This window comes from Ruditapes philippinarum, unplaced genomic scaffold, assembly GCF_026571515.1.
Source record: "Ruditapes philippinarum isolate M1 unplaced genomic scaffold, ASM2657151v2 ctg2477_1_1_1_1, whole genome shotgun sequence".
NCBI classification, from domain to species: Eukaryota; Metazoa; Mollusca; class Bivalvia; order Venerida; family Veneridae; genus Ruditapes; species Ruditapes philippinarum.
The window spans coordinates 57,447-83,708 of NW_026862938.1; the positions used below are offsets into that span (position 1 = coordinate 57,447).

The 26,262-nt window shown below is 31.6% G+C and overlaps 1 protein-coding gene across 1 annotated transcript; it reads right to left on the minus strand.

The window, feature by feature from the left end:
- Positions 1-5,283: 5,283 nt before the first annotated feature.
- On the minus strand, positions 5,284-7,876 carry LOC132720666 (ficolin-1-like). Its single transcript, XM_060704840.1, has 3 exons — positions 7,484-7,876; positions 6,263-6,359; positions 5,284-5,589 (listed from the first exon to the last, which is right to left on the minus strand). The coding sequence occupies exons 1-3, from the start codon at positions 7,790-7,792 to the stop codon at positions 5,363-5,365; spliced, it is 633 nt and encodes a 210-aa protein (XP_060560823.1). The 5' UTR covers positions 7,793-7,876; the 3' UTR covers positions 5,284-5,362.
- Positions 7,877-26,262: the final 18,386 nt, after the last annotated feature.

A 26,262-nucleotide genomic window follows, 5' to 3' on the forward strand; every position in this document is an offset into this window, starting at 1 on the left:
ACGATATGGAAATGCCTAAGCAACCATACCAACAATATACCATAATACATACAACTGTCTTTCACAATTTTTCACACGAACAACACATTTAAAACATATGAAAAGTAATATACATATCGTAATGACGTCCTAATGTAAACACACTTAACAATTACTTAACAATGTAAAAAACACATGCTCTCTACACAATTTCTTATTAACAAACAAAAACAAACGAAATTCACATTATAGAGAAATAAATAATATATTTTCTATGACAGTTTAATGATAGACAAAACAATACAACATACAAAATATATAAATGCATCTCAACAATTTCACAACAAACAAACAGCCTATTACCAACCATTGAAAGTAATCAATACTCTCTATGCGTAAGAAATGTAAGACCCAATACAATTATAATTAACCCACAACTTTCTCTCTCCACTTATTTATTTTTACCCCACACACCACCACCCCCCAACACAACCCACCACCCAACAGCCAGAAAAAAACCCCACCCACCCTACAAACATTCACCAATGAAACATATCTAAATTATTTCTAATGGCAGTCTTAATCGTAAGCATCCATACACATCCATATACACATTTGATATTTCAACAATTTTTCACAACCAACACTGAAACAAAATAACACCGAATGTGACAAAAGAACCTATCTCATTTTCTATGACGTATATAAAATGCTAGAAACCATACCACAAATCAATATAAACACCCTGATATATACACCAAGTCTCTATCGACGACAGAGCAACTCATCTCACTAGAGAAGAAATATATTTTCTATGCATTTAATGTTGAATCATACAATATACAACTGTTTCACAATTTTCACACAACAAACATTCACCATGAAAGTATATATTTTTCTATGTGTTTAATGTAGAACCATACAATATACAACTGTTTCACAATTTTCACACAACAAACATTCACCATGAAAATATATTTTTTCTATGCGTTTAATGTAGAACCATACAATATATACAACTGTTTCACAATTTTCACACAACAAACATTCACCATGAAAGTATATATTTCTATGCGTTTAATGTAGAACCATACAATATATACAACTGTTTCACAATTTTCACACAACAAACATTCACCATGAAAGTATATATTTCTATGCGTTTAATGTAGAACCATACAATATATACAACTGTTTCACAATTTTTACACAACAAACATTCACCATGAAAATATATATTTTTCTATGCGTTTAATGTAGAACCATACAATATATACAATTGTTTCACAATTTTCACGCAACAAACATTCACCATGAAAGTATATAATTGTCAATGCGTTTAATATAAAACCATTAATATACAATTGTTTTACAATTTTCACATATTAACCATTAACTATGAAAACATATATTTTTCTATGCATTTAAAATCACACAACAATAATCTACTATGCAAGTACATTGTCTATGCGTTTAATGTAGAATCATAAAATATACATTTGTTTCACAATTTTCACAAAACAACCATTCTCTATGAAAGTATATTATTTTTCTATGCGTTTAATATAGAAACATACAATAATATAAGTGTTTCACAATTTTCACACAACAAACATTCACTATGAAATTATATATTTCTATGCGTTTAATGTAGAACCATGCATTATATACAACTGTTTCACAATTTTCACACAACAAACATTCACTATGAAATTATATATTTCTATGCGTTTAATGTAGAACCATACACTGTTTCACAATTTTCACACAACAAACATTCACTACGAAAGTATATAATTGTCAATGCGTTTAATATAAAACCATTAATATACAATTGTTTTACAATTTTCACATATTAACCATAAACTATGAAAGCATATATTTTTCTATGCATTTAAAATCACACAACAATAATCTACTATGAAAGTATATTGTCTATGCGTTTAATGTAGAACCATACACTGTTTCACAATTTTCACACAACAAACATTCACTATGAAAGTATAAAATTTTCAATGCGTTTAATATAGAACCGTACAATATACAACTGTTTTACAATTTTCACATATTAACCATTAACTATGAAAGCATATATTTTTCAATGCATTTAACATCACAAAACAATAATCTACTATGAAAGTATATATTTGTCTATGCGTTTAATGTAGAGGCATAACAAAAAAATATGTGAAAATATCAGACAAGATACATGTAAAGGACTGGTGAATGATCATGCATAAAATCCAAACTGCTATTATCAGTGATCGGACTAGTATCTGTCAAAATTTAATGCCAATTAAAATACAAGGAAGATAAGCTGACTATTTTTTCACGTTGTTTGAACTTTATTTAGAATACAACTGCGACACGTGCAGTCTCGATACTAGGCGTGTTAGGTATATTTTTCACAAATAATAATTAACATTATCTTTAGAAATTTGCAGGTTTATTAAGATGACACCAATAACACTATAAAGATTAGTTGATTTATAATTTCTAACATGAATGCCATCAATGTTGATTTATACATTTCTTTCAGGGGAGGACCGATCGCTATTGGTTGGAAGATCTTGGGTCCAACCATTTTGCTATTTGTTATTTCGGAATCAGTTTGTTTCTCTGTATAATTACATGTATATATTAGCAAAAAAATTGACTAAACAACAACAAATAAATAAATAAATAAATAAAAAAAAATAATAAAAAAAATAAAGAAAATGAATTTCAATGAATTTTATCGTAATGGTAAATTTATATATCACAAAGAAATGTTTTGTTAATTTTTAGAAAACAAGTTACGCTACTGTATGTCTCTAACTTATTTCAAAAGAGATATTATTAAACATCATCTCTGCTACTATTTTACCATTAAGACTGATATAAATTATACATTGCAAAATATATGTATGTTTTACCAGTACAAAGTAAAGGGTTTAATAGTACTTTCTGTACACAATCAATTATTTAACTTATATGATGTCAAACAACTAAGAAAGAACTAAGTGTTAGCAGTGATTACCCTCCTGAAAACAGACATGTCAGATTTCCTTCAGAACAATTTTGCTATAGAAGGGGTTTGTCAAAAATGTCATTTTTATTTTGAAAACCTCATTTTACGTACAAGAGCTTACTTCTTGTTTATTAATAAAACACAATTATTTTAGAAAACACAATGACAAAAAGAAAAAAAAAATGTTTTGAATATAAAATATGACAATGCCTCCAACCTTTCTTTGAATATCATTTTGATTTAAACAAATTCTAACAGGACAAGATATACATTTAAACAAACACAAAAAGATGAAATTAAAATATTTTTTAAATTATTTTCGTGTTGTCACGTGATCATCTGCTGACAAAGGGTTAAATTTTTGTCACGTGATAATATTTCTACTGATTATATGATGTCACGTAATTTTATGATGTCACATAGTTATATACGGTGACATCTTTTAATGTTGTTACATGATAATATTATGTCAGTGATTCTAACTCACCAATCAGATAACTGACAATGTCAATGTCTTACAGCAGACTTCAGTCATAAATAAGACTTCTAAACTCACACCATGCCTTATGCAACGTAAAACTGATAATTATAAAAATGTTCCTTTGATTAATGAGCTTTTCTTTTGATTACTTATCTTATTTCCTTCTTATCATCATTGATGACGTTCTCAATGCATAATCTCCATCAAACCCGGAATATATGTGTCCACATTTAAGTGCCATGTCACCAGGAATTTTACAATATGTACCTGGCGTTGCATATAATCCATTAAGATTGATAGCAGTACAACCGTTATACCACCAGGCTCCTTGTTTCTTTACAGCGCAGTTATTGTTAGATGTGTCGAGGTCACGGTCGTAAGTTGAAAATGGCATTTGATTATTATAATCAAATCTAATTGCTGCATAGAAATAAAAATACATTATTAGATCTAATTAGGCACTGCCATTGTCACAAATACGTCAGGACAGTTAACATGTTGACAAACCCAAAATTTCATAAACAACATACACCACACCTCATTCTATTCATCACGGATACTATACAGTACAATTATAATAATATGTGTTTATGCCAAAACAAATATTAACAGTGGAACCACAAATATTTGTTATTTACCTTGTTTGAGTTTTCTGAACAAGGTCAGAAAAAAATCTGGAAACAAAGTGATCCCTCGGAAGCATTAATCACAACAAAATTACAAGAAAATTGCAGACTCGGTTTGATTGAGTGTGTACATGAGGGATAATGAATAATTGCAACATCCCTCACTCCCCCTAGCACCGGCTTGAGCGGTCTGCTGAACAATATCAGTGTCAGTGGAAAACTTTGCTCCATCAGAGACCAGGTTCATTAGTCAGCGAGTTAATGAAGAATTATGATTGTAAGATCTTATATTGTGCATATCTACTGCTTTCTTTGCAAATTCATAGATATTAAGATATAATGTGTTTACGAACATTCAATGACGATCTCTAAAATGACGAAAGCAAAATTGAATATTTCATGTCAGGCAAAATATAGCAACATAAAAATTTCAGACATGAATTGGTTCTGCTATGAATAAGATCAGAATGGTGAGTCTGTTTACAATACTATTCTATTGTTATTCTTATTGTTATTGTGACATGTCACATAGATTTGCTTTCATTTATTTTTTCAAAACCTGTATACTTTAAAAACACGGTACGCCAAAGAAACGAATGAATTAGAAAAGAACAATGGTTTCAAAGCATGTTAGGTGATTTTTACCTTAAGAAAGTAGCAATAATTGTGAAATTATTTGTCATAAAAATAGACACAAAATGTAAACTAGGTAATATTTTGACTTAAATACAAAATTATAAAACCACTATATCTGTACTATTTGCCAAAACCAACAGATTGAACAGATGATTCACGTTTTCAGCCAATGACTCGTGTTTCGGAAACAAAAAATAAAATCTTTTGAGAAACAAAAATAAAAACATTTTTAGGAATAATGCGCCTTTAAAAAACTGTATAATCTATATGAGCCACGCCATGACAAAACCAACATAATGGGTTTGCGACCAGCATCTGCGCAGTCGGATCAGGATCCATGCTGTTCGCTATCAGTTTCTCTACTTGTTATAGGGTTTGTAAGCGAATAGCATGGATCCTGATCAGACTGCGCGGATGCACAGGCTGGTCTGGATCCATGCTGGTCGCAAACCCATTATGTTGGTTTTGTCGTGACACGGCTCATATAACATCGCAAATCAAATATTCTAGTCGTCAGAGATTCTGTTTACAGGTCTAAATTTTTCTATGAAAAAATGAATTGATATTTGCAACATACTGTACCTTCTGTCAACCGCTTACTTTTTTATTGGTTTTATATCGGTTGTGCTTTCATTTAGCTAAGTACATGTAAACAAAAATGTAATAAAAAAGAAGCATAAATATATTACTTTCTATCCCAACACCTGAACAGGACCCAATGTTAAGTGTATATTTTGTTCCTTCCGTTAACTTAAAGTCTGGACAAGTTTCATGTCCTGTTCTACTATCACTGCTTGTCATGTCAAGACGAATCTCTGTAGAACCTTGTCCAGCTATTTCTTGTATATACTTTAGACCTGCGAAATTGTATCAAATGTAAATATAAATATTTAGGAATTTACCAACATCTTTATTATAATTCATTCTTCAACACATATTACAAAATTACAAACCGTTACAATCATATAACATTCCATTCTATTTATAAATATTTAAACTTGATCAGTTGTCGTATCCAATAAATACATACATGTATGCACAACTCATGTTTATCAATACACTTTAACAACGTATGTTTATCAATACACTTTAACAACATATGTTTATCAATACACTTTAACAACTAAACGTTTATCAATACACTTTAACAACGTATGTTTATCAATACACTTTGACAACTTATGTTTATCAATACACTTTAACAACTTATGTTTATCAATACACTTTAATAACTTATGTTTATCAATACACTTTAACAACTTATGTTAATCAACACACTTTCACAACGTATGTTTATCAATACACTTTAACACCATATGTTTATCAATACACTTTAACAACTAAACGTTTATCAATACACTTTAACAACGTATGTTTATCAATACACTTTAACAACTTATGTTTAAGAAATAATATCGGTCTTAGCGGTGTTTATCGGCTATTTAACACCGGTTTGGAGTTTTTGAATATCTGTACTACGTTTGTTTTGATATGCCAATGCTACAAGGAATCAAAGAATGTCTAACATACCAAGCCACAGCTCTCCTTTAACGTTCCCAAAGCCATTCTCATAGTCTGTAAAGTTGCGATAAAAGTCCACTGACCCGTCCATTCGCCTGTGAAATATCTAGAAGAAATCCAAACTGAATGAGCTCTTGTAAATTATGTATATGTAACTAAGTTTGTTTAACGTAAGTCTTATATAGCTAAGGGTTGCAGGTCACTTCATAAAGTTCATAGTAAGAAGGACTTAAGTGCTTATTCTTTAATTTGCTATCAATCGGATTCGAGAGAGCGTGTGTAGGACCGTGTATCACGCGACAGTTACGCACGCTTTTTCTTCTAACACCTAGGTCACCGTGTATAACCAGTAACGTCAGAATGTGAAAATAACGCACGATTTTTGCAATAAGTAACGCAGAATTGTGCAATAAATGACGGCTACCTGACAGGATTTTCAAGTAAACCGGTCAATATATTTTTTATTTAACCGAACTGAAAAAAATCAATAGCTGCATACGGCTGCAAAGACATTACTCTTCATCCCTAAGAAAAGAAATCACATTTTCCGGCGTTACCGCGAAGCACAATTCACGTACATCGGCGGTACCTCATTCACATTTTATCATTTTATTTTCAATTTTCTGTATCACAAGAAGTTAAGTTTATGTCACTTTCCTACTGAAAATCTAAATTATACGGAATAATAAGCATTGTGGTATTTATAAGAGCCGACAAAAAGCCAAAATCTCGCTCAAAACGGTGATCAAGTCATCATTTTCACAAATGATCTTGAAAAGTAAACAATTTCGTGGAAATAATCTTGATGAGGGATATAGAGTTATGTGTTCGCAGTCGTATGCAGCTATTGATTTTTTTAAGTTCGGTTAAATAAACAATATACATATTGGCCAATTTTCTTATCGCGTTGAAAATCCTTTCAGGTAGCCGCCATTTATCGCACAATTCGGCGTTACTTATTGCACGAATCGTGCGTTATTTTCACATTCCGGCGTTACTGGATATACACGGTGTAGGTACAAGGAAATATGTTTGAGTAGAAGATTAAAAACACGCTTAGTTGTCCGAACTTATGCGATATCCGAAATTTGACGGATTTACCCTAAATGAATGTTAAAATAGAAATGTTTTAAAAGTAGATCTAAATATATTAACAAGTAATCACGCAAGTATGTGGGACAGGAAAGAACAATATGCAAGTCAAATTCTGTAATAAGATAATCTACATACCGTCCAACCTCCGCCTTCGGTTTCCATGTCACAATTCACAGTCAGAGTCTTCCCAGATGTCCAAAGTTTTATCTCATATTGTCCACTTTTTGCCTCCGGAAACTTATCAAGGACTTCTTTACAATCACTTAATGCTAGATATACGCAAATAGCGTAAAAAGTATTTCTAACAAGAATTAAGTCTTCAGCCAGTGAATATGATACTACACCCAAAACGTTCCGTTGTCTACTGTTTGGACCAATGAGATTGCAGCTATATTTAGATAATATAATAACAAAAATATATGGACATTGTCTAAAAGACTTCATCCAATATATCCCCTATTTTTCTATTTATACATAAAAAACTTTAAGATAGTAATTATTAATAATCTATTGATTTATTTGCATATGGATTTAAGTGCCAAAGTAAATGTTTTGAAAGACCGTCTAGCCAGTAAGTTTTATTCTACCGTCATGGCTAATTATTAATTATTTAACTATTTAAATACGTTACATTTACACGTTGCAGGCATTATATTTGCAACCTTATTAATTGCTTATTAATTGTTTTGCGGCGGCGTGCCGAGTGGTTAACGCGTCGGACTAGTAAAAAAAGATTTCTGACCCTGTCAGAGGCAAGCCGTTGTTTCCTTAAACAAGAAACTACATGCATTGCTTAGTACTGGTTGGTTCAGGAACATATTCGAGAGTGTTTCAATTAGCTTATACCTTCAAACACAATCGAAGTAAAAATAATTTATACAAAATAATTTCTTGGTTTAATTACAGAAACTTTCCACCTGCGTATCTGCTGAAAGAGACATACTTCTGTAAGATCCATATTTCATTATATGGAATAGGAAAAGGGAGAGATGATCTCTCGTATCAATATTTTTTTCACAATAATTTATTACACATGCTACAGACATGAAAATATTGTAACATTTATTTTTATCCCAAGGTACATTAAATTTTCATCGTTTCCGTTTTCAAAGGTTGTGCATATTATAACAATTGATAAACTGATGTACTTACGCTAGGCCATTCGCTGATATCAGTGAAAATTGAGCCTCTTTTTGTTTCAAACTCGGATGGATCAACAGACGACTGGTCAGCATCGTTTAATTTGCAATGTGCTCGTTTCTGTCATAGTCGATGGATTTGCAGATGGACATTGACATACAGGTTCGCGCACAGTCGTGATGGTTTTTATCATTAACTTCTAATAAGGAATGACCGATCAAGGCTTTATTAAGATTGTCCTTTTTCATTTCAAAAGTATTGCATTTGCTTGAAAAAACTGTTCCGAATAAAACAGCGTTAATAATGACAATTCCAGCAGTCACACCCATTGTATTAACATGAAACAAATTTGTTAATAGCCAAGAGATATAGGAAACAGCGATCGTTCCTAACACACAGAAAAGTCCCGCTTGTATGTTATGTAAAATGTGTGCAATATATACGAGTAAGGCTGCTTAACATTAAAAGTATAAAATATGGCCTTGTTATTGATCTTTGGTGAATCATCCAATTAGAAAACAGTCACGTGTTTCATTGATTCAGTAAATGCATAACAACCAAGTATTTGGTTTGGTTTACATACACAGAACTTTCGCAAACTAATCTATGTAACTCAAGTCATTTTTTGTAAACACAAACCGGTGCAACGAAGCACAATGACATTAATAGAGTTATGACAACCGACAATTATTTTCAAAACACCATTGACTCCCCTGTGACTTCCATTCTCAATTGGTTGACTGCCTCTAACAAAGAATGGCCCCCCGATAGTCATTAGAGTGAATTTGTCCATAATGGAAGGTCTTCAATACGATAAATAAATTGTGTGACACGTCACAGTATTTGGTATCATACAAGACAACAAACCGTAAAAGAAATATATATGACAGTTGTTGTAAAATATGAGATACATGATCCAATATATATAAGATATGAATTTATTCTTGAACAAAATATTATAATTCATCATATAAATACTCATACTAAATCATAGAAACATTTCATAAGAAAATACAAATTGTTCTTTGTCCATGTTTGAAAAAATGTGCCCACTGTAAACCAATCCACTCTAGCGAGATTTCAATTACGATTCGTTTATGATATGAAACAGGCAAGTCAAGTCAACAAGTCAAATAGTTTATTGGCATAAACATTTTACACGTTCATCGCCAAGTTATATGAATGGCGGTTTATAATTTAACATAAAACAATGCATATACAATTACAAATTTTGTAATAAATACATGTACAAAACATACATAATATTTAAGTACAGAAAAGTATGGTGATGGATTTAACATAGCTATATAATTACAGGCAAATAACAGTGAAACACAAAGAACAACATTGATTTTCAAATTAATATTGTTTGTAAATAAAGAAAAAAAATATTAACAGAAAACTAGACAGTATTTTCTTTTTTCAAATGATAAGTGAATATATTTAGCTAATTTATAATAACGTTTTTTAGAAGAAGCAGTCATTATACTTTTAAATTTGTTTATATTTGGCCAAGTATAATAGTATCTTGGTAAATAAAGTGCTCTTAAATCAGAATAATATGGACATATCAATAACAGATGATACTCATTTCAACCACTTTCATATTACATTTCACACATAATCTATTGTTTCTATCTATATTTCTGAAGCGACCTTTCCTCTATAGCTAATCTATGAGCCGAACATCTAAATCTTGAAAGGGATTTTCTATGTTTATCATTTGTTATAAAACTAAGATATTTTTCATAACCAAAATCAGTTTTAATTTCTTTATAAACTTTTAATTTTCTAGATACACGCAGTTCAGCATACCAATTTTGCATATTTTGATCTTTAATACGTTGTATAATACTATTTAATTGAGAATTATTTTAATACTAAGTTTGGATCCCACAAATATTGTAAACCAAGCGAATTTAAACAAACGTTTTACATTTAATGTCCAGGCATTGACTAAATTATCATTCTGGTCTTTTAAATACATAATTTTATACATAAGTGTACCTGGGGTTTTTCCTAATTCTAGACCAAAATTTTATTATTCTGATATTACGAATGACTGATAATGGAAATTTACCCAATTCTCCATAAACGGCAATATTTGTTGTTTGTTGACAAACTCCTAAAATCTGTTTTAGGAACTTAAGATAAACGCGCTCTATGTCTGGGCTATTATGAAAACCCCAGATTTCACATCCGTATGTCAATATTGGTAAAACCATTGACTCAAAAAAGTTTAATTTTTTCAGTAACATCAAGATTAACTACATGAAAAAGAGAATTCAGTGAATACAATGCCCTTTGTCGCTTGATGGGACAATACCTTTTGAGTTTGATAGTAGCTTCCATTTGCTGATAATGTGACACCTAAATATGTAAATTTTTGTACAACCTAATTTTTTTCATTATTATAAAAGAACTCAACATTATCATTCCTGTTACCGTTTTAAAAACCATTGTGGCAGTCTTATCAACATTAACAGTAAGTCCCCATTCAGTACAGTATTGGTTTAATTTGTTAAGAAGTAATTGTAAACCTTCCTGTGTATAAGAAAATAAAACAGTATCATCGGCAAATAATAACAAAAATATCTGCAATTCATCTAGAGTAAAAACATCAATTGCTTCATTCTCCATAAAATCATTCATATCATTGACGAAAAATATAAATAGAAGAGGAGAAAGGGGTTCTCCCTGTTTAACGCCCATATAGCTATCAAAATAATCAGTTAGTGACCCAGAACTACTCGAAAGTTCGCAAAGTGTCGCGTTCTACCTTAACACTATTATACATACTTTGTAATATTTTGATAATCTTACAAGAAATTCCATAAGTTATCATTTTATACCAAATACCATTTCTGTAGACAAGGTCAAATGCCTTTCGAAAATCAACAAATGCTGAATAAACCTTTCTTTTTTCATGTTTAATTATTTTATTAATGATGGATGTCAATACAAAGACACAATCTACAGTTGATTTACCGGTTCTAAATCCAAATTGATTATCAGTAAATATATTATTGCAGTCAGCCCACTTACGTATACGTGAGTCAAGTAAAATTGAAAAAAGCTTAGAAAAAAATACTTGTCAGAGTTATTGCCCGATAATTGTTTACATCATTCAAATTACCTTTTTTTGGGAACAGGAATAATAATACCTTTAGTCCAGGTCTCCGGATATTCACCGGAAGAGAAAATAAAATTGAAAAAGCTTACATAAAGAAGGTGCAAGAATATATTTACATTCTATAAACATTTCTGCAATCAAATTATCTTCTCCTCCACTTTTACCTACTTTAAGTGCTGATATTGCTTTTATAATTTCATTCTACAGTAAAATCTTTATCAAGTTCTTCAATATTAATATCATTATTATTTCGAGATATATCTTCTTCTACATGATCACTCATATATACATTTTCATTAGCATATAAAGATTTAAAATGGTTATAAAAATCTTCTTTTGAAATACACGTCTCTTTATTATTCTTTCTAAAAAAAATTTTTTTATTTCAGACCAAAATTTTTGAGGTTGCCCTGTAGCTAATCTATGCAATTTTTTCTCTGTTCAATATTAAATTTAGCTTTTGCCCGCCGTTTTGCTAATCTAAATAATCTCCGCTTTGTAATAATAAGTTCACGATTACAGGCTGAGCGGTTAATATTATACAAAGTATTTGCACGCTTCAGTTCACGGCAATAATTGCTCTAAATTGAACAACAGACTGCGTGTTTCATTAGCAAAAAAAAAAATAGTCTATGCTTTTATGGCCGTACTGTTTGTTAAGATTCTTTTATTTCCTTCGATATTTGTAGAGCATAACAATTACACGTACAACAAAACAAAACTCTAGAGAATGGACAGGAAATATTAGTAATAACGTCCTAGCCAGTTACATCAAGAGGATGTAATAATCCGACGAATAAACAAGTGCATTACGATACATGTATATGACACCTTAAAAGACCACTATCTGCACTTTGTTAAGGCTAAAAAATATATCGTTGAAGTGATTAACATTCGCTGAGGAGCCATGCGATTGCTACCTACGGATTCCTTATTCACTTACTCACTATACTAAAGTGCGCAATATGGACTCTTGTTTAAAGGCCCATTATGCTTCAGAAATGCTTTTGATTTTATTTCTCAATTTTGGTGTTCTTTTATAGTATCCAAAAAGTTATTCATTGACCAATTACCTGAACCATCTTTTTCATGTTTTGCGTGTTGGCAATGTGTAGTTATAGTGAATTAGTATCATGTATGAAAGTCAAAATTTTACGATGTTTACATTTTGCTACTTTTATAACAAATTATATATACATGTAAATGTTACATGATTGTATCGCTACTTTCTTCAGATAACAAGTATCTAACATTTTCTAAAACCATTATTTTAATGTTATAAATACAAGTTTGCCATTTCCAAAGAAATAAAAATTAATTTGTTTTTGAGGCATAATGTGTCTTTTACAAATGAAAAAATCAACGAACTTGATTTTGTCACTGTTTACAGCAAATGTATTCAATACAAAAATACTGTTGTATAAAAGACTGTAAACAAATGATTTGACTAATATTTTATTACTTAACTACTAACGAACAATGGAGTAATGGAATAATTTTGTTTCGCTTCTCTCAATGCATTTTGATTTATTATCGTGGTTAAATTTACAAACCCACCAGGGTGCAATGATAAAAGTGCAAAACCAGCTAAATCAATTTTTTCTTTTTTTGATCTTTAAAATATGAGTATTCGCCCATTGAGACATGTTCGCACACTGAGCAATTTACCTTTTGAAAGTCTGCACGATTTACCATCAAATTGCAATAATTTATCATTGAACAAAAGTGTACTGCTAACAAGTATCTGTTCAATGATAAAATGCATACTAATTTATCTAAATATCATTTTACCAGGTATTTCCAATGCAAGGTTTATATTGTCCGAATGCGTATAATATTCTAACTAAAACAATACACTCAGTCCCAGTAAAATCATTGTTCTTGATAAATTATTCAGTGAATTTTCAAATGTTTGTTGTAAATCAAGTCGGCATATGAAATTTTGCAATCCTGCGCGGAATAAATAAATAAATAATGCATCCGTGGCTGGAGTTGCTATTTTATCATGCAACTCTCAGTTTAAAACATCTTCTGCGTATTTTGTCATATGAGCATAATATTATGACTGAATTATGTTATATTTTGAATTACACGTAAAGTTGTTTAAATAACAAAACTAATACTTTGTAACGATTTGTTCAATATTTCAAGACATCATTAAACATTTGGTCAAAACTCATTCGACGGACTGCTCTAAAGAACTAAAGAATTCAAAATTGTAAAACTTGTTTATGGGCAATGTTTTGAAACAAATGACCGTAAAATCGGTATTTACAGAGAAGAGAAGAAAACCGCTAGATAAAGAAACTGAACAAGTAGTTTAAGAATGACTTATCTGAAACGAAACAAAAAGTCATTAATCAAATGCAAATCAAGATAAAAACTTAGACAAATATCTACAAGAAATGGGAATGGAACGCTTCATGATAATGAAGAGAAAGATTTTATTTCTTGACATTGGCGATTGGTAATCTCATAATAGAACGACATAAATGAGCAAACAATATCACGGGTGAGGAAGTGTTACACGAAGGATGGAGTTCTGATGATAACTTGTTCAGGAGTTCTTGTGATAACTGTCACGGAGTTCGTCGGAAAACATCTGTATCTACTACAAAACACTCGTTAAAAATGGTTATTTTCATCGTTCAAAAATTCATTTTAGGTGCTAAATTAAACTGAACGATTAAGCTTGTCATACATCTTGTATTATGTGTCAAAAACTAATTCACAGACCATTTTCATCGCCTCTTGCTTCAAATCTGGCAGTTTTGAGTAAAATTTCCAAATAACTTGTCAATTCACAAGTTTTGACCGGTTTATATCTGGTCTTCATCCTTGCCAGATATAATGCAAAATTGCAAAGTTGACATAAAGCACCGGCTAACAGATTTATACCCGATTTTTCAAATGTCCCGGAGTTCTTGTGATAACTCTGAAGATGTCACAGAGTTCTTATGATAACTTTTGTTATTGCCAGTGTGTTTCTTGCGCTAAATCACGGCACGTTTTAGCGTTTTTTATTATAATGAGATTGTAAATCATTATGACATGCAGTACGCTCATCCTTTGCGCAAAAAATAGGATATATAATAGGGTATATAATGTTGGTTTTGAGTGAATTTTAGTTCAAGAGAAATTATTTCTTACCCCCGTTTCTTTTTCATGGTATTTTTTTTGTTTGACGCAGATTTCGTAGACTTGAAAAAGGATTTATGTACTGGTTTTCTAGCAGTTTCCGGCTCCTAGCAGTATTCTGGCCCTTTATCATTTTCATCCAGGCATACAGTGTATTTTTTCTCAGTTAAGCATTTATGTTACTTCATCGATCAGAGAAACAATTGTTTTCTAAAACAGCAGTTATATTAGTACAGCGATTAATATTTTTCAAAGTTTTGTCTGTTGTTTTAAGTTACATTAGAGAACTTGCGACACTTACAAGCAACACCTGGGGAATTCTAGTTTGAAAGCCCATGCACAATAATTGAAATCCCATTCTAGGTAAATCACTACCTTTAAACAATATATTTGAAAACGACACGGACAAATTTGTGAAGTTATATCTTTGAAAACCCAGCTTAACATTGCTTATTGGTACTGAATTTTATTCAAAATAAATAGGTCCGAAAAACTGCTATGAAATTTTGAATAAATGTGAGCAAAGGTGATACATCTCAGGCCTTTATTCCATTAAAATGTAAAATAAAGAGCAACATTAAATCAAAGTAATGCTAGACAGGTACCTAACTTTGTTCTGTCAAAGTGTGCACTCTTCGGTAGAAAGATTTTTATTTCATTTGTTAAAAAGTGCGATTTGGGGCCGGGAACTGCTATGAAGTAGGGCATTTATGTACGTGATAAAATGCGCTTTGAAATACTCAAATATGGTACTTTTCATGTATATTTTTCTGTCGATGTTTGATGAGTATTTCCACTTTGTAATCTTAGAGGAGGAAACTCTGCTACTTTTGATGTAATTGATAACAAAAATATATAGTCAAACTTAGTTCGAACCTGGAGGGACAGTTCAAATTTGTTCGAGAGATCGGTAGTTAGAGCCAACCGCGGGTGAGTTTTTATCATGTATCGTTTTTTAAGACATATGTGTGGAAATTATTCTGGTTATATACTTATTTATTATGGTATAAAATGATACAAATTACTTAGCCCTTAGGTAAGGGAAGCATGCCTATATATTGTCTGCTTAAGAAAGGTGGTTGCTTAAAACATGTGGAACTGAGAACAACGTGTACGTTTTGAAACATTTTTGTTTTGTGGTTTAAGCCATTATACTGCCGCTTGTTCATTTTTTTATACTGTAGATGATAGCCTATCACCTATTTATCCTTTGCAGACACTTAAGACCAACGTTTTATCCACATGTTTGTGCAAAGAATGATCGTACTGCATTTCATAATGATTTACGATCTTATTGAATGATAATAAACGCCAAAACGTGCCTTGATTTTGCGCAAGAAACACACTGGCAATAACAAAAGTTATCATAAGAACTCTGTGACATCTTCAGAGTTATCACAAGAGCTCCGGGATATTTGAAAAATCGGGTATAAATCTGTTAGCCGGTGCTTTATGTTTGCAATTTTGCATTATAATTAGGTAATTATATCTGGCAAGGATAAAGACCAGAAATAAACCGGTCAAAACTTGTGAATTGACAAGTTATTTGGAAATTTTACTCAAAACTACCAGATTTGAAGCAAGAGCCTGCGAATTAGTTTTTGACACATAATACAACATGTAAGACAAGCTTAATCATTAAAGTTTAATTTAGCACCTACACTCATTTTTGAAAGATGAAAATAACCATTTTTAACGAGTGTTTTTGTAGTAGATACAGATGTTTTCCGACGAACTCCGTGACAGTTATCACAAGAACTCCTGAACAAGTTATCATCAGAACTCCATCCTTCGTGTAACACTTCCTCACCCGTTTAGATAGCTCTGGGAAATTGGTTGCCGTCTATTTAAAGGCAAATCTATAAGATTAATGTCAGGACCTAGAAATATATTTAATTGTTAAGAACGGGAACTCACGCAACGGAATGATCTCAACTGAATTTTGCAGTGTCATCATTTCAAATATTGATACAGAAAAAACCCCACTTGATCCGGAATTTCCTGGAAATCTTGAAACTCTATAAGGATACATATTAGTACATGCACGAAATCAAAAGACATTCATTAAGTTGCTTTACATATTGTAATAAAGTATGTCATTATTGCAGTCACAGAAATCAAGTAAAATTTTAGATAAATGACTAGACACATATATAATTGTAATTGAAAACATTCACAACATAAATATGAAAACACCTGTTCATTTCCGACTTACATGGAAATTTAAAGTTAATAATATAACGAGAAACCAAAATCAATCTCATTAAAATTATGTCCTAACTGTTATAAAAAACACTTGGTACTCCTGCATCTACCCATGAAAAAAAGCAATGACTGATCTTTAACGCTGCGTATTCAACAACTGTAATCGATATCCCCGTTCAATTTCAAATGGGGTGTTTACATTTAAAAACATTGCCAAATGTTTCCTGCCATCTTTAAAGCGTTAACTGAGATCCGCCATCTTAGATTGTCCGCCATCTTGGAACCACTGGAACGGAGGGTTCAAAGTGGCTGTGAAAATTCCCCTTTATCTCTTCACTTGGGACAGTTGAAGATGGAAATTTTATTCAGTTGTAAATAAACATTAATTCATAAATTGTCTAAAGAAAGAAACGTTAGGGTGATTTCCTGCAAAACTTATTTTTTTTGTTTGACCATATATCTAATCATTCAGATAAGAATCGAAAAATAAAGGAGAAAGCTGACTGCTTATCAACACTTTTTGGTAAATTTAAATTGTAGCTTATTGTAGCTTGATAGAAATTACTTAAACAAATCTTTGTTAGACAGATTAGCATAAATTAAAGTGAAAAACACTATTTTTGAGTTGTAACTATTTCAAAAGTTACCAAAATAAAACTATATTATATTTTAAATCTACATTTAAAAACAAAGATTTTGATATAAAATATAAGATATTTCTTTTCAAATTATGATTTTTGTGTAAACTATCACAATCGTTCATAATGTACAAATAGGGATCATAACACATATATAATTCAAAATAGATTAACCTTTAAAGATTTGGCATGATGTTGAAATAAAATCTTCTATCTCAAATAGCAATAGAGATGATATACTTCAAATTATCTTTGTTTTGAATTGATGTGAACAAAAATGCAATGCTGCAATGATTAATTAATTTATAGGAACCTTTAACTTTAAGTTAAATTTTAAGGTATCAGTTGAAGCATGAAATAATTATGAGATCTTATCTTCTCTTTGGATATTTCATTAAATCCTGCGATTGATGTGAAATTCTTTTTTTCAATACCATAAAAAATAATTTCTAGGGAATTTTTATTTGTTTTGATTGAGTTCCATGTTATTCATCGTCAATAGGCATATGTAGGTCGAGGATATCATACTCTATACCGTACAATGTTCATGTGCATAACATATAAAATATGATAACAAAATACATGTGCATGTATGGTTAAGTAATTTTTATGACCAATCCACAAGTCTACAATTACAAATGTTACATATAGTCATATATGTCCACTATAATTCAGGCAACAAGGAATATATATATTGCATAGACGAATTTAACAAAATTTGAATAGTCCAGCATTTTATACTTTATATTGAGCAACTGTGGCAGGCCGTATGCATCTCAGAGCGGAATTTCATGCGTTTCCATGGTGAAAGACGCACGCGACTACGATTTCAAAGTGAATTCACCGAGACAAGACGTCTGTTCGATAAACAGTTACGACGCGCTGAACGAGCCTACAAGCGAAATCTTTCGAACTTGCACAAACGACCCTAGAGCATTCTGGGATCATATTAACAATCTTGGTCCGAAACGGAAACCTTAGACAACTCTTGAAGTGTATGATGATAACGGAGATATCATTCACGATAGTGAATTTGTGTTTAAAAATGGTCTGGGGATTTTAAAGATCTGTATAATGTTAATGAAAATTGTGATAACCATTTTTATGAGGAAATTCTCAGAGAAAAACGTTTTACGGAAAATCAGATGCTCGATCCCTTATTCGAAGAAAATCGAAGAAAATCCTGCTCTTAATTTGCCCTTGAATCGTAATGAAATTGAAATTGTTGTGAAAGCCGCTAAAACTAGTAAAAGCACGGGATTTGATAAAATTCCATGTGAAGTGTTGAAATTTCCAATCATCAAAGATGTACTCTATTCACTTTTTAGTTTGTGTTTGTTACGGGTATTATACCAAGTATATGGCGAAAAGCAATGCTTGCCCCTATACCAAAAGATATTACTAAAGATAAACGTATACCCTTGAATTAAAGAGGAAAAAGTTTACTCAAGGAAGTTGTCTGTTGTGTCAGATATTTATAACCATGATTGCGCCACAGACTAGGTTATAATCAATTTAATTTCATATCTCTTATAGGTGTAGTCATCTTTCTCATCTGTTACACTGCAGGTTCTTGTTTTAACGTCATGTGGAGTATTTTCCTAGTCTTATGAACAATATTTCAAAATGTAACATCTATTCTTTACAAATAAAACCATCGATATTCCTCCTGCTATTATAATTTCAACAAGACGAGAAGATAAGGGTCCCCATCGGAGGTTTGTTTGATTAATATCTTTGGGAGAAAAATAACCTGAAATGTGTAAAAACACACATGTGAAATAAATTTTCAAACTGGAAAATACAAATGCATATAAAATGTTTCTAACAGATATTTGTTGTTTTTTAATTTGTTGTAATTGTTGTTGTTGTTGTTGTTGTTAGTTATGTTTGTTGGTGTTTTTCTTTTTAAATAACTGCATGTTATTAATAATGAATGTTTTGCTCATAATAGTATTAAGGCACTTAATTATCAAAACGTTTTAAAAATGTCTTCCCTTTCGTCGAGACAAAACAAAAAGTCATAATGACTCTTGATTTATAATCATAGGAAGCTTCAAAAATACTATTATCTTTCTTTTTCAAAAAATATTTTATTTTTTGGTGCTCTGTTTCACTTTCCAAAAGGTTACTCTTTAGGTGTTAAAACTGAGTAATATTTTGCTTCTTTTGTATTTTTGCAATTAGATCAGTTATAGTTAACTAGCACATTGTATTTTAAACGGAATTTAAAGTACTTGTTTTCATTTGGCCACCTTAATGACAAATTATAACATATTCAGTGCTTTTTCAGTCAGGTTATAAACTTAACGAAAGTGAATCGACTGACAACGAGATGAAACAAAGAGATGTAGCGACTGGTAAGCATTTTATATAGCTGAGGCGAATGTTTCAAAGATGCTTTCTAATTATTATTTACAGTCAATAAGATTACAAAAAAATACATGGCAGTAAATTTCATCTTGATAATTCCTAAGTCGAATTTGATGTATAAACCTATGGTGGCTGATTTGTGCTATTCGTGTTTTTGCCCCGCGACCTCGCCAAGCGGAAAGTCGAGAATGGGGGAGCGGAGCGAAAAACACGCTAATAAGCGGGGTTCGGAGCGAGATTTAAGAAATTACATTGCAAGGGCGCGGAGCGAAACACGCTTATTTATTAAACTTCGCCCCGCGCCCCCGATAATTAACGTGTTTTTTTTTGCTCTGCGCCCCCACTGTTTCATTTCTTATATCTCGCTCCGTGCCCCCTTAGGGCGAACTTTTATTTATTAAATATTGCCCCGTGCCCCTTTATAAGCGTGTTTTTGCTCCGCGTGCCCGCTTTTTAGCTTGTTTATTCTCGATTTTTCGCTTGGCGGGGTTGCGGGACGAAAACACAAACGGCACAAATCAGCAATCAGATATACCAAATTTCATTAAAGCTGAATTTTTTTGTGTATTTCATGCTGAAAAATAATCCTAGGATGATGATGATGATTCAAATAAAACATGTTCATTATTGAACATTGCCATTCCTATGTACAACAAATCATTAAATTAGTGTGTACAATAATTAAGTACACTTATATCTGGCTGCCGGTAAACTTTGTGTCATTATCTTTAAACCTGTTCAATTGATAACAAAAGTCCACGTATTTCTGGGACACCCTTTGTATAATAGATACAAGTTCTATTTCTCTGTATCTATTTTATATTAGATCTCATTTCGTTCAATTTCTGGACGCGAGTACATCGGACCTTTAAATTTATGCAAATAAGAATTATTATTAAAGAATATTCTTTCAATACGTATTCCATTTCTTACTTAAGTCAATCTTTGACACACATACTTTTATAAATGTTTCGTAAATGCTTTTTCATAAATACAAACACCGTAGGGAACGTGTTACAGTATCGCGTTTTTCGGTTACAGTATAGAATTTTCAAGATGGAGGATTATTTATGGAAAGAGAGGTAGGCGATTTTTATTCAGGTCCATACTACAAGTAGTTTAGTTTCTAAATGATGTTTTTATGCTTTGCTTGTAAAGAACAGAATACGATATCTAGTCATATATTTCTTCAGACCCTGCACCGCAGATTTATCTTTATATTGTCTCATAAATGTGCAGATTTGACGGTTTGAAAATTTGAATCGAGAGACCAACGCATTTTTCTCCCATTCCGACATTATTTAAGCATGCCTTGATAAAGTAAATCTACAAAACGTTAGTCCTTTGTGTTTAGAAACGTTTATAAAAGTAAATGACCAGTTGAACCTATTTTCCTGTTTGTAAAATGCGTTTGAAAAAATAAACAATGTTACAGTATAGAGCGAGGTTAATTTTGAAGGGTTACAGCATAGACCTAGCGACTTTGATCCAATTTTGTTACAGTTTATACCCAGATTTCGGTTACAGTTTAGATACTTGCCAAATTTCAAACAAAGTTGGTGTATCCATTATTTTTATGAAATAACTCATACCTTTCTATTTAATACATTCTTGAAAGGTTGTTTAACTTTTTTTCTTCAGCAAAAAGTTATACTTTGCTATTTTTCATACTTAAAGTTTTAGATTGAGACTTTTTGCAGAATAAGTAATGTCCTAAGTAAGGACTGTTTTCACGACAACAACAGTAACTTTTATCGAATTGTATTGAGAGAAGAAAGATTATTGCTTGATTTCATTACACATTATAATAATGCCTATATGTAATAAAATAGAGAAAAATTAATCCTAAATAGAAGTCCAACACGGAAAGCATGAAATGTTGCAGGCTGAGTTTGATTAAACATGTTCATGGACGGTAGTGGTAACTGCAAGCTACCATCCACGCCTCTCTAGCACCGGCTTCAGCAGATTTCACATTAAACATGAACTGGTACACTTTAGATTTTTTAACATCTGTGGATATGTTCATATGGCGGTTATCATGGAACCTTCAATGTGACACGTTATTGCCATTCTATGAAAAGCGGCATATTACCCCCAGATTAAAAATTGCATGTGCCCTAAACGAGAATACAATATGTGAAACTAAATAAAATGAAATTTTGAAAGGGGATCGGAGTTTATGAAGCCTGCATACCATAGATAAGCTGTCAAAAGACACAATTTACAAAGCAGGCAATACCCTAAGAATGATTAAACAGTATTTAAGTGAGCAATACTGCAACCCTGTATCATAGTTTGGGGACCTTTCTGTTGAAAATGTGTCCGAGTTAAATCGTATACATGCACTGTGCGTTAACTGGAGTGCAGGTATTAGTTACCCGCTCTCCAGAGCATGCCCATTGATTGGCTCATTTTTGCGGGGGTTTACTTATTGTGGCGACAGAGAAAGGGAAAACGACAAAAATTTCATATTTAGATGCTCGTTCATTGGTTACTTTTCTCCGGGATTTCATATTGTGACAACAGGGAACGTGTTTTTATGTTTGACTATAATACAAAAGAGAAAGCACATTAAAACAATCGGCAATCTGATTTATTCTCGGGGGCTGTGCCCCCTCGTATAAATCAGATAGCCTCGTGTTTCGATGCTCTTTCTATTACTTAATTACTTAAATCTTATTTTAAGTTGCAATTTCCATCTACCATAATGTATTTTATTAGCATTTAAAAGGGTTTGTTACGTTTGGCTTTCTTGGATTTTAAGTTTCAACGACACTGAGGTCATGTGAAAACATTCCTGCTTTAGTGTACAGAAAGACCCCAGATACCCTTTGTGAAAACATTTCAGACACGGGCACCTGACTAGAACCACCGACCTTCTGTAAATTAGCTTGATAGATTCCTCACATACAAAAAATCCAAAGTCATGATTGGATTTCAACTACAGCAGTAAAGGAAAGATGATTCATTTGAAGTCGACGGCCTTATCCCGACTTTGCCACTATTATGTACCTCCATCAGGCTCACTAGAGAAGATATTGTAATTGTCTGACCTTAATTTGTTCTCTATAACTTTCAATATTTTTTTTCAGAAACATGAAAACTGCTATACAGGATGTCTGAAATTAAAAGAAAGCGACTTTTAATGTAATAATGACAAAATAATCGTTACTTCAACAAAGAAGCATTCGAAATGACGCCATGATCATGATTTGATTTGATTTGAATGGTTTTGGTTCGAGATGAGAAGGGTCTTTAAGCATTGCTTTTTTTTCGAAATCTATGTTTTTGGTTTTCGTATTCCCGATTGCAACCGAAACCATTTGAAAATTAAATTGGTAGAAAGTCATGTAAATTTCATCACATTTAGTCAAGTAGTTACTGAGCGGATGAGATTGCACACATTTTTGTACGACAGACGGACGAATAGCCATCGGGCCAATAAGCTCACAGAGATTTAAGTCTATGTAACATTTATACATTTTACCTAGTATATAGTATATATAGAAAATATCAAAGTCTAAACTGTAACCGAAATCTGGGTATAAACTGTAACAAAATCGGATAAAAATCGCTTTGTCTATGCTGTAACCCTGCACAAATCACCTCACTCTATACTGTAACATTGTTTATTTTTTCAAACGCATTTAACGAACAGGAAAATAGGTTCAACTGGTCATTTACTTTTATAAACGTTTCCTTACATAAAGGACTAACGTTTTGCAGATTTACTTTTTCTAGGCATTCATAAATAATGTCGAAATTGGAGAAAAATGCGTTGGTCTCTCGATTCAAATTTTCAAACTGTCAAATCTGCATATTTATGAGACAATATAGCGATAAATCTGCGGTGCAGAATCTGAAGAAATATATGACTAGATACCGGATTATGTTCCTTACAAGCAATGCACAAAAACTTCTTTTAGAAACTAAACTACTTGTAGTATGGATCGGAATAAAAATCACCTACCTGTCCTCCCAACAAATAATCCTCCATCTTGAAAATTCTATACTGTAACCGAAAAACGCGATACTGTAACACGTTCCCTACGGTGACAAAGCAGGGTGAATAAAACAGGTCAATTAGTTTTTTTTATAAACTCTGCAGCATTACACGATATTTGATAACCTTCAGAACGTTGTGTTACTCAGTAATAACAAAGCTATAAGGGAAACGCAGTTAGAAACCGTTACAAATCTGCAACTTTTACTTTTCACCCCGAACGTTATTTACACGTAACATTATTCTGACAATTAAAAGTAAAATATCCTTTGCCTAATCAATTTAATACCATATTTGCCTATAATGGTCTTTACTTATAAGTATAATGAACGTTACCCCGGTATTCTCCAGTTCTTCTTATTCCACATACGTTGTTGATTGATAACATATACTAAAATATTTTGAAATTGAGATGAATCTACGTTGTCCTAGAATTTTCTTGTGACTCATTTAATGAAATCTGGAAGCAAAGTGATCCCTCTGAGCATAAATTAATCACAACAAAATTACAAGAGAATTGCAGACACGGTTTGATTGAGTCTGTACATGAGGGCTAATGAATGCGTGCAACATCCCTCACGCCCCCCTAGCACCGGCTTGAGCAGTACTCAATTCTATATGATTGTTTGTACTTTTACATCGCTGATACAAAAATAATTATCTTGACGTTCAAGAGACTTTGTAAATTTGTATATATATGATAGATGCATTTGCAACAAAATTTTAACAATTTTTATAATGAGTTTAGCATACATGTTGCAAAATTATTGTATGGATGACTCTTTAGGTTAAAAATGAATTAATTTATACAATTTAAATTACAGCTTATAATTACATTAGTTATGACAAGACTGACATTTTTTAAAGTTTTATTTCAAACTCAGTTATAGATTTCCTTTGATGAATTATGACTTGCCACGATAGGTCCTTGATAAAAAAAAGAAAAAAAAACTTAATCTCCTGCGTAACGATTGAGTCTCAGGATCATAATTATATATAGGTCAGTGATAATTAGTAAGCATTTACAAAATTATATTGTCAAGACCGGCCGAGGTAATTATGATATGATTCATTGAAAATACTGCAATTTTATTGGACAAAAATATCAAACATTCGATTTTTAAGATATATATTATGAAAGTTTTGCAGCAGTCTGTTTGCAAATCTGATAGCCTCTCGTGTATCTGTTTGACATATGCCAACTGAGCTTTCTATTCTTTATACGACTAGCGAGTTATAAATGTGAAATGGATATCGTTCTGACATGATTAAGTATCATAGACAAAAGTCCTTGCATATGTTTAATTTGATTTAATAAAGTCTTCTACATGGTCGTTTGGTTTATACAAAATATGAAAAATGACTGTATGGTATCGATATGGCAAACAATATTCATTAAAAAAATGAAATTGTATATTCATACATATATACTTCATTATCGTGACAAAGAAATGTTTCGGATTCTAAATTATATAAAAATGGCAAAATAAAATTACTAGACCAGTATCTACCGTTTACTTGAAATTTTATACCTTAGTTTCAATGTCCACGCTAAGTTTAACAAAGTAAAACGGGAAGTAACTGTTATATTTCGGCCGCCTCGTTTCATTTTCGAGTTATCGGGATTCGTAATATGTAATGTTTTCACTCATTAATAATCTTATGATTTTAGGTTATCTTAATCAGATTAAAATGATGGTTGATTCTTTCCATTGCTGATACAAAGAAGTTTAACTCGGCAAACTATAAACAATTACTGATGACGGTACCATAAATACGTATATTTCACATGAATATTGGTAATTTATTCATACACAGTCATCATATTAAGTATAAAATCGTCCTAAACACAATGCTTGGAGAATATTCTTAAAATCATGGCTAGCTAGAGCTATTCTAATGAAGTTCAACAGTTGATTATGTTCGTTCGTAAAATGACCATTAATTATTATTGGACAAAAAAACTTGAGAAGTTTTGTTTCTTCTAAGACTTTCTCGACTTCAAATAAACTAAAATTTAACTAACCGTTCAAATGAGCCTTTATCAAAATCTAAGTATTGTTGCTTTCATTTCTCACAATTTTTTTCATAAAAATTCAATGTTGAATTGTTGGCACGGAAATTTCATAACGTTGAAAAACGACCCAAGGTATCACTTTTCAAAGGGGTCAAAATTTAATGCTTCAAAGGTATAAAGGCAAACTGTAGGCATATGTTACAGGAAGGAAGTTTTGTATTTCAATTATCATAAGCGCAATGTTTGCATAGCACCCTCAGATTT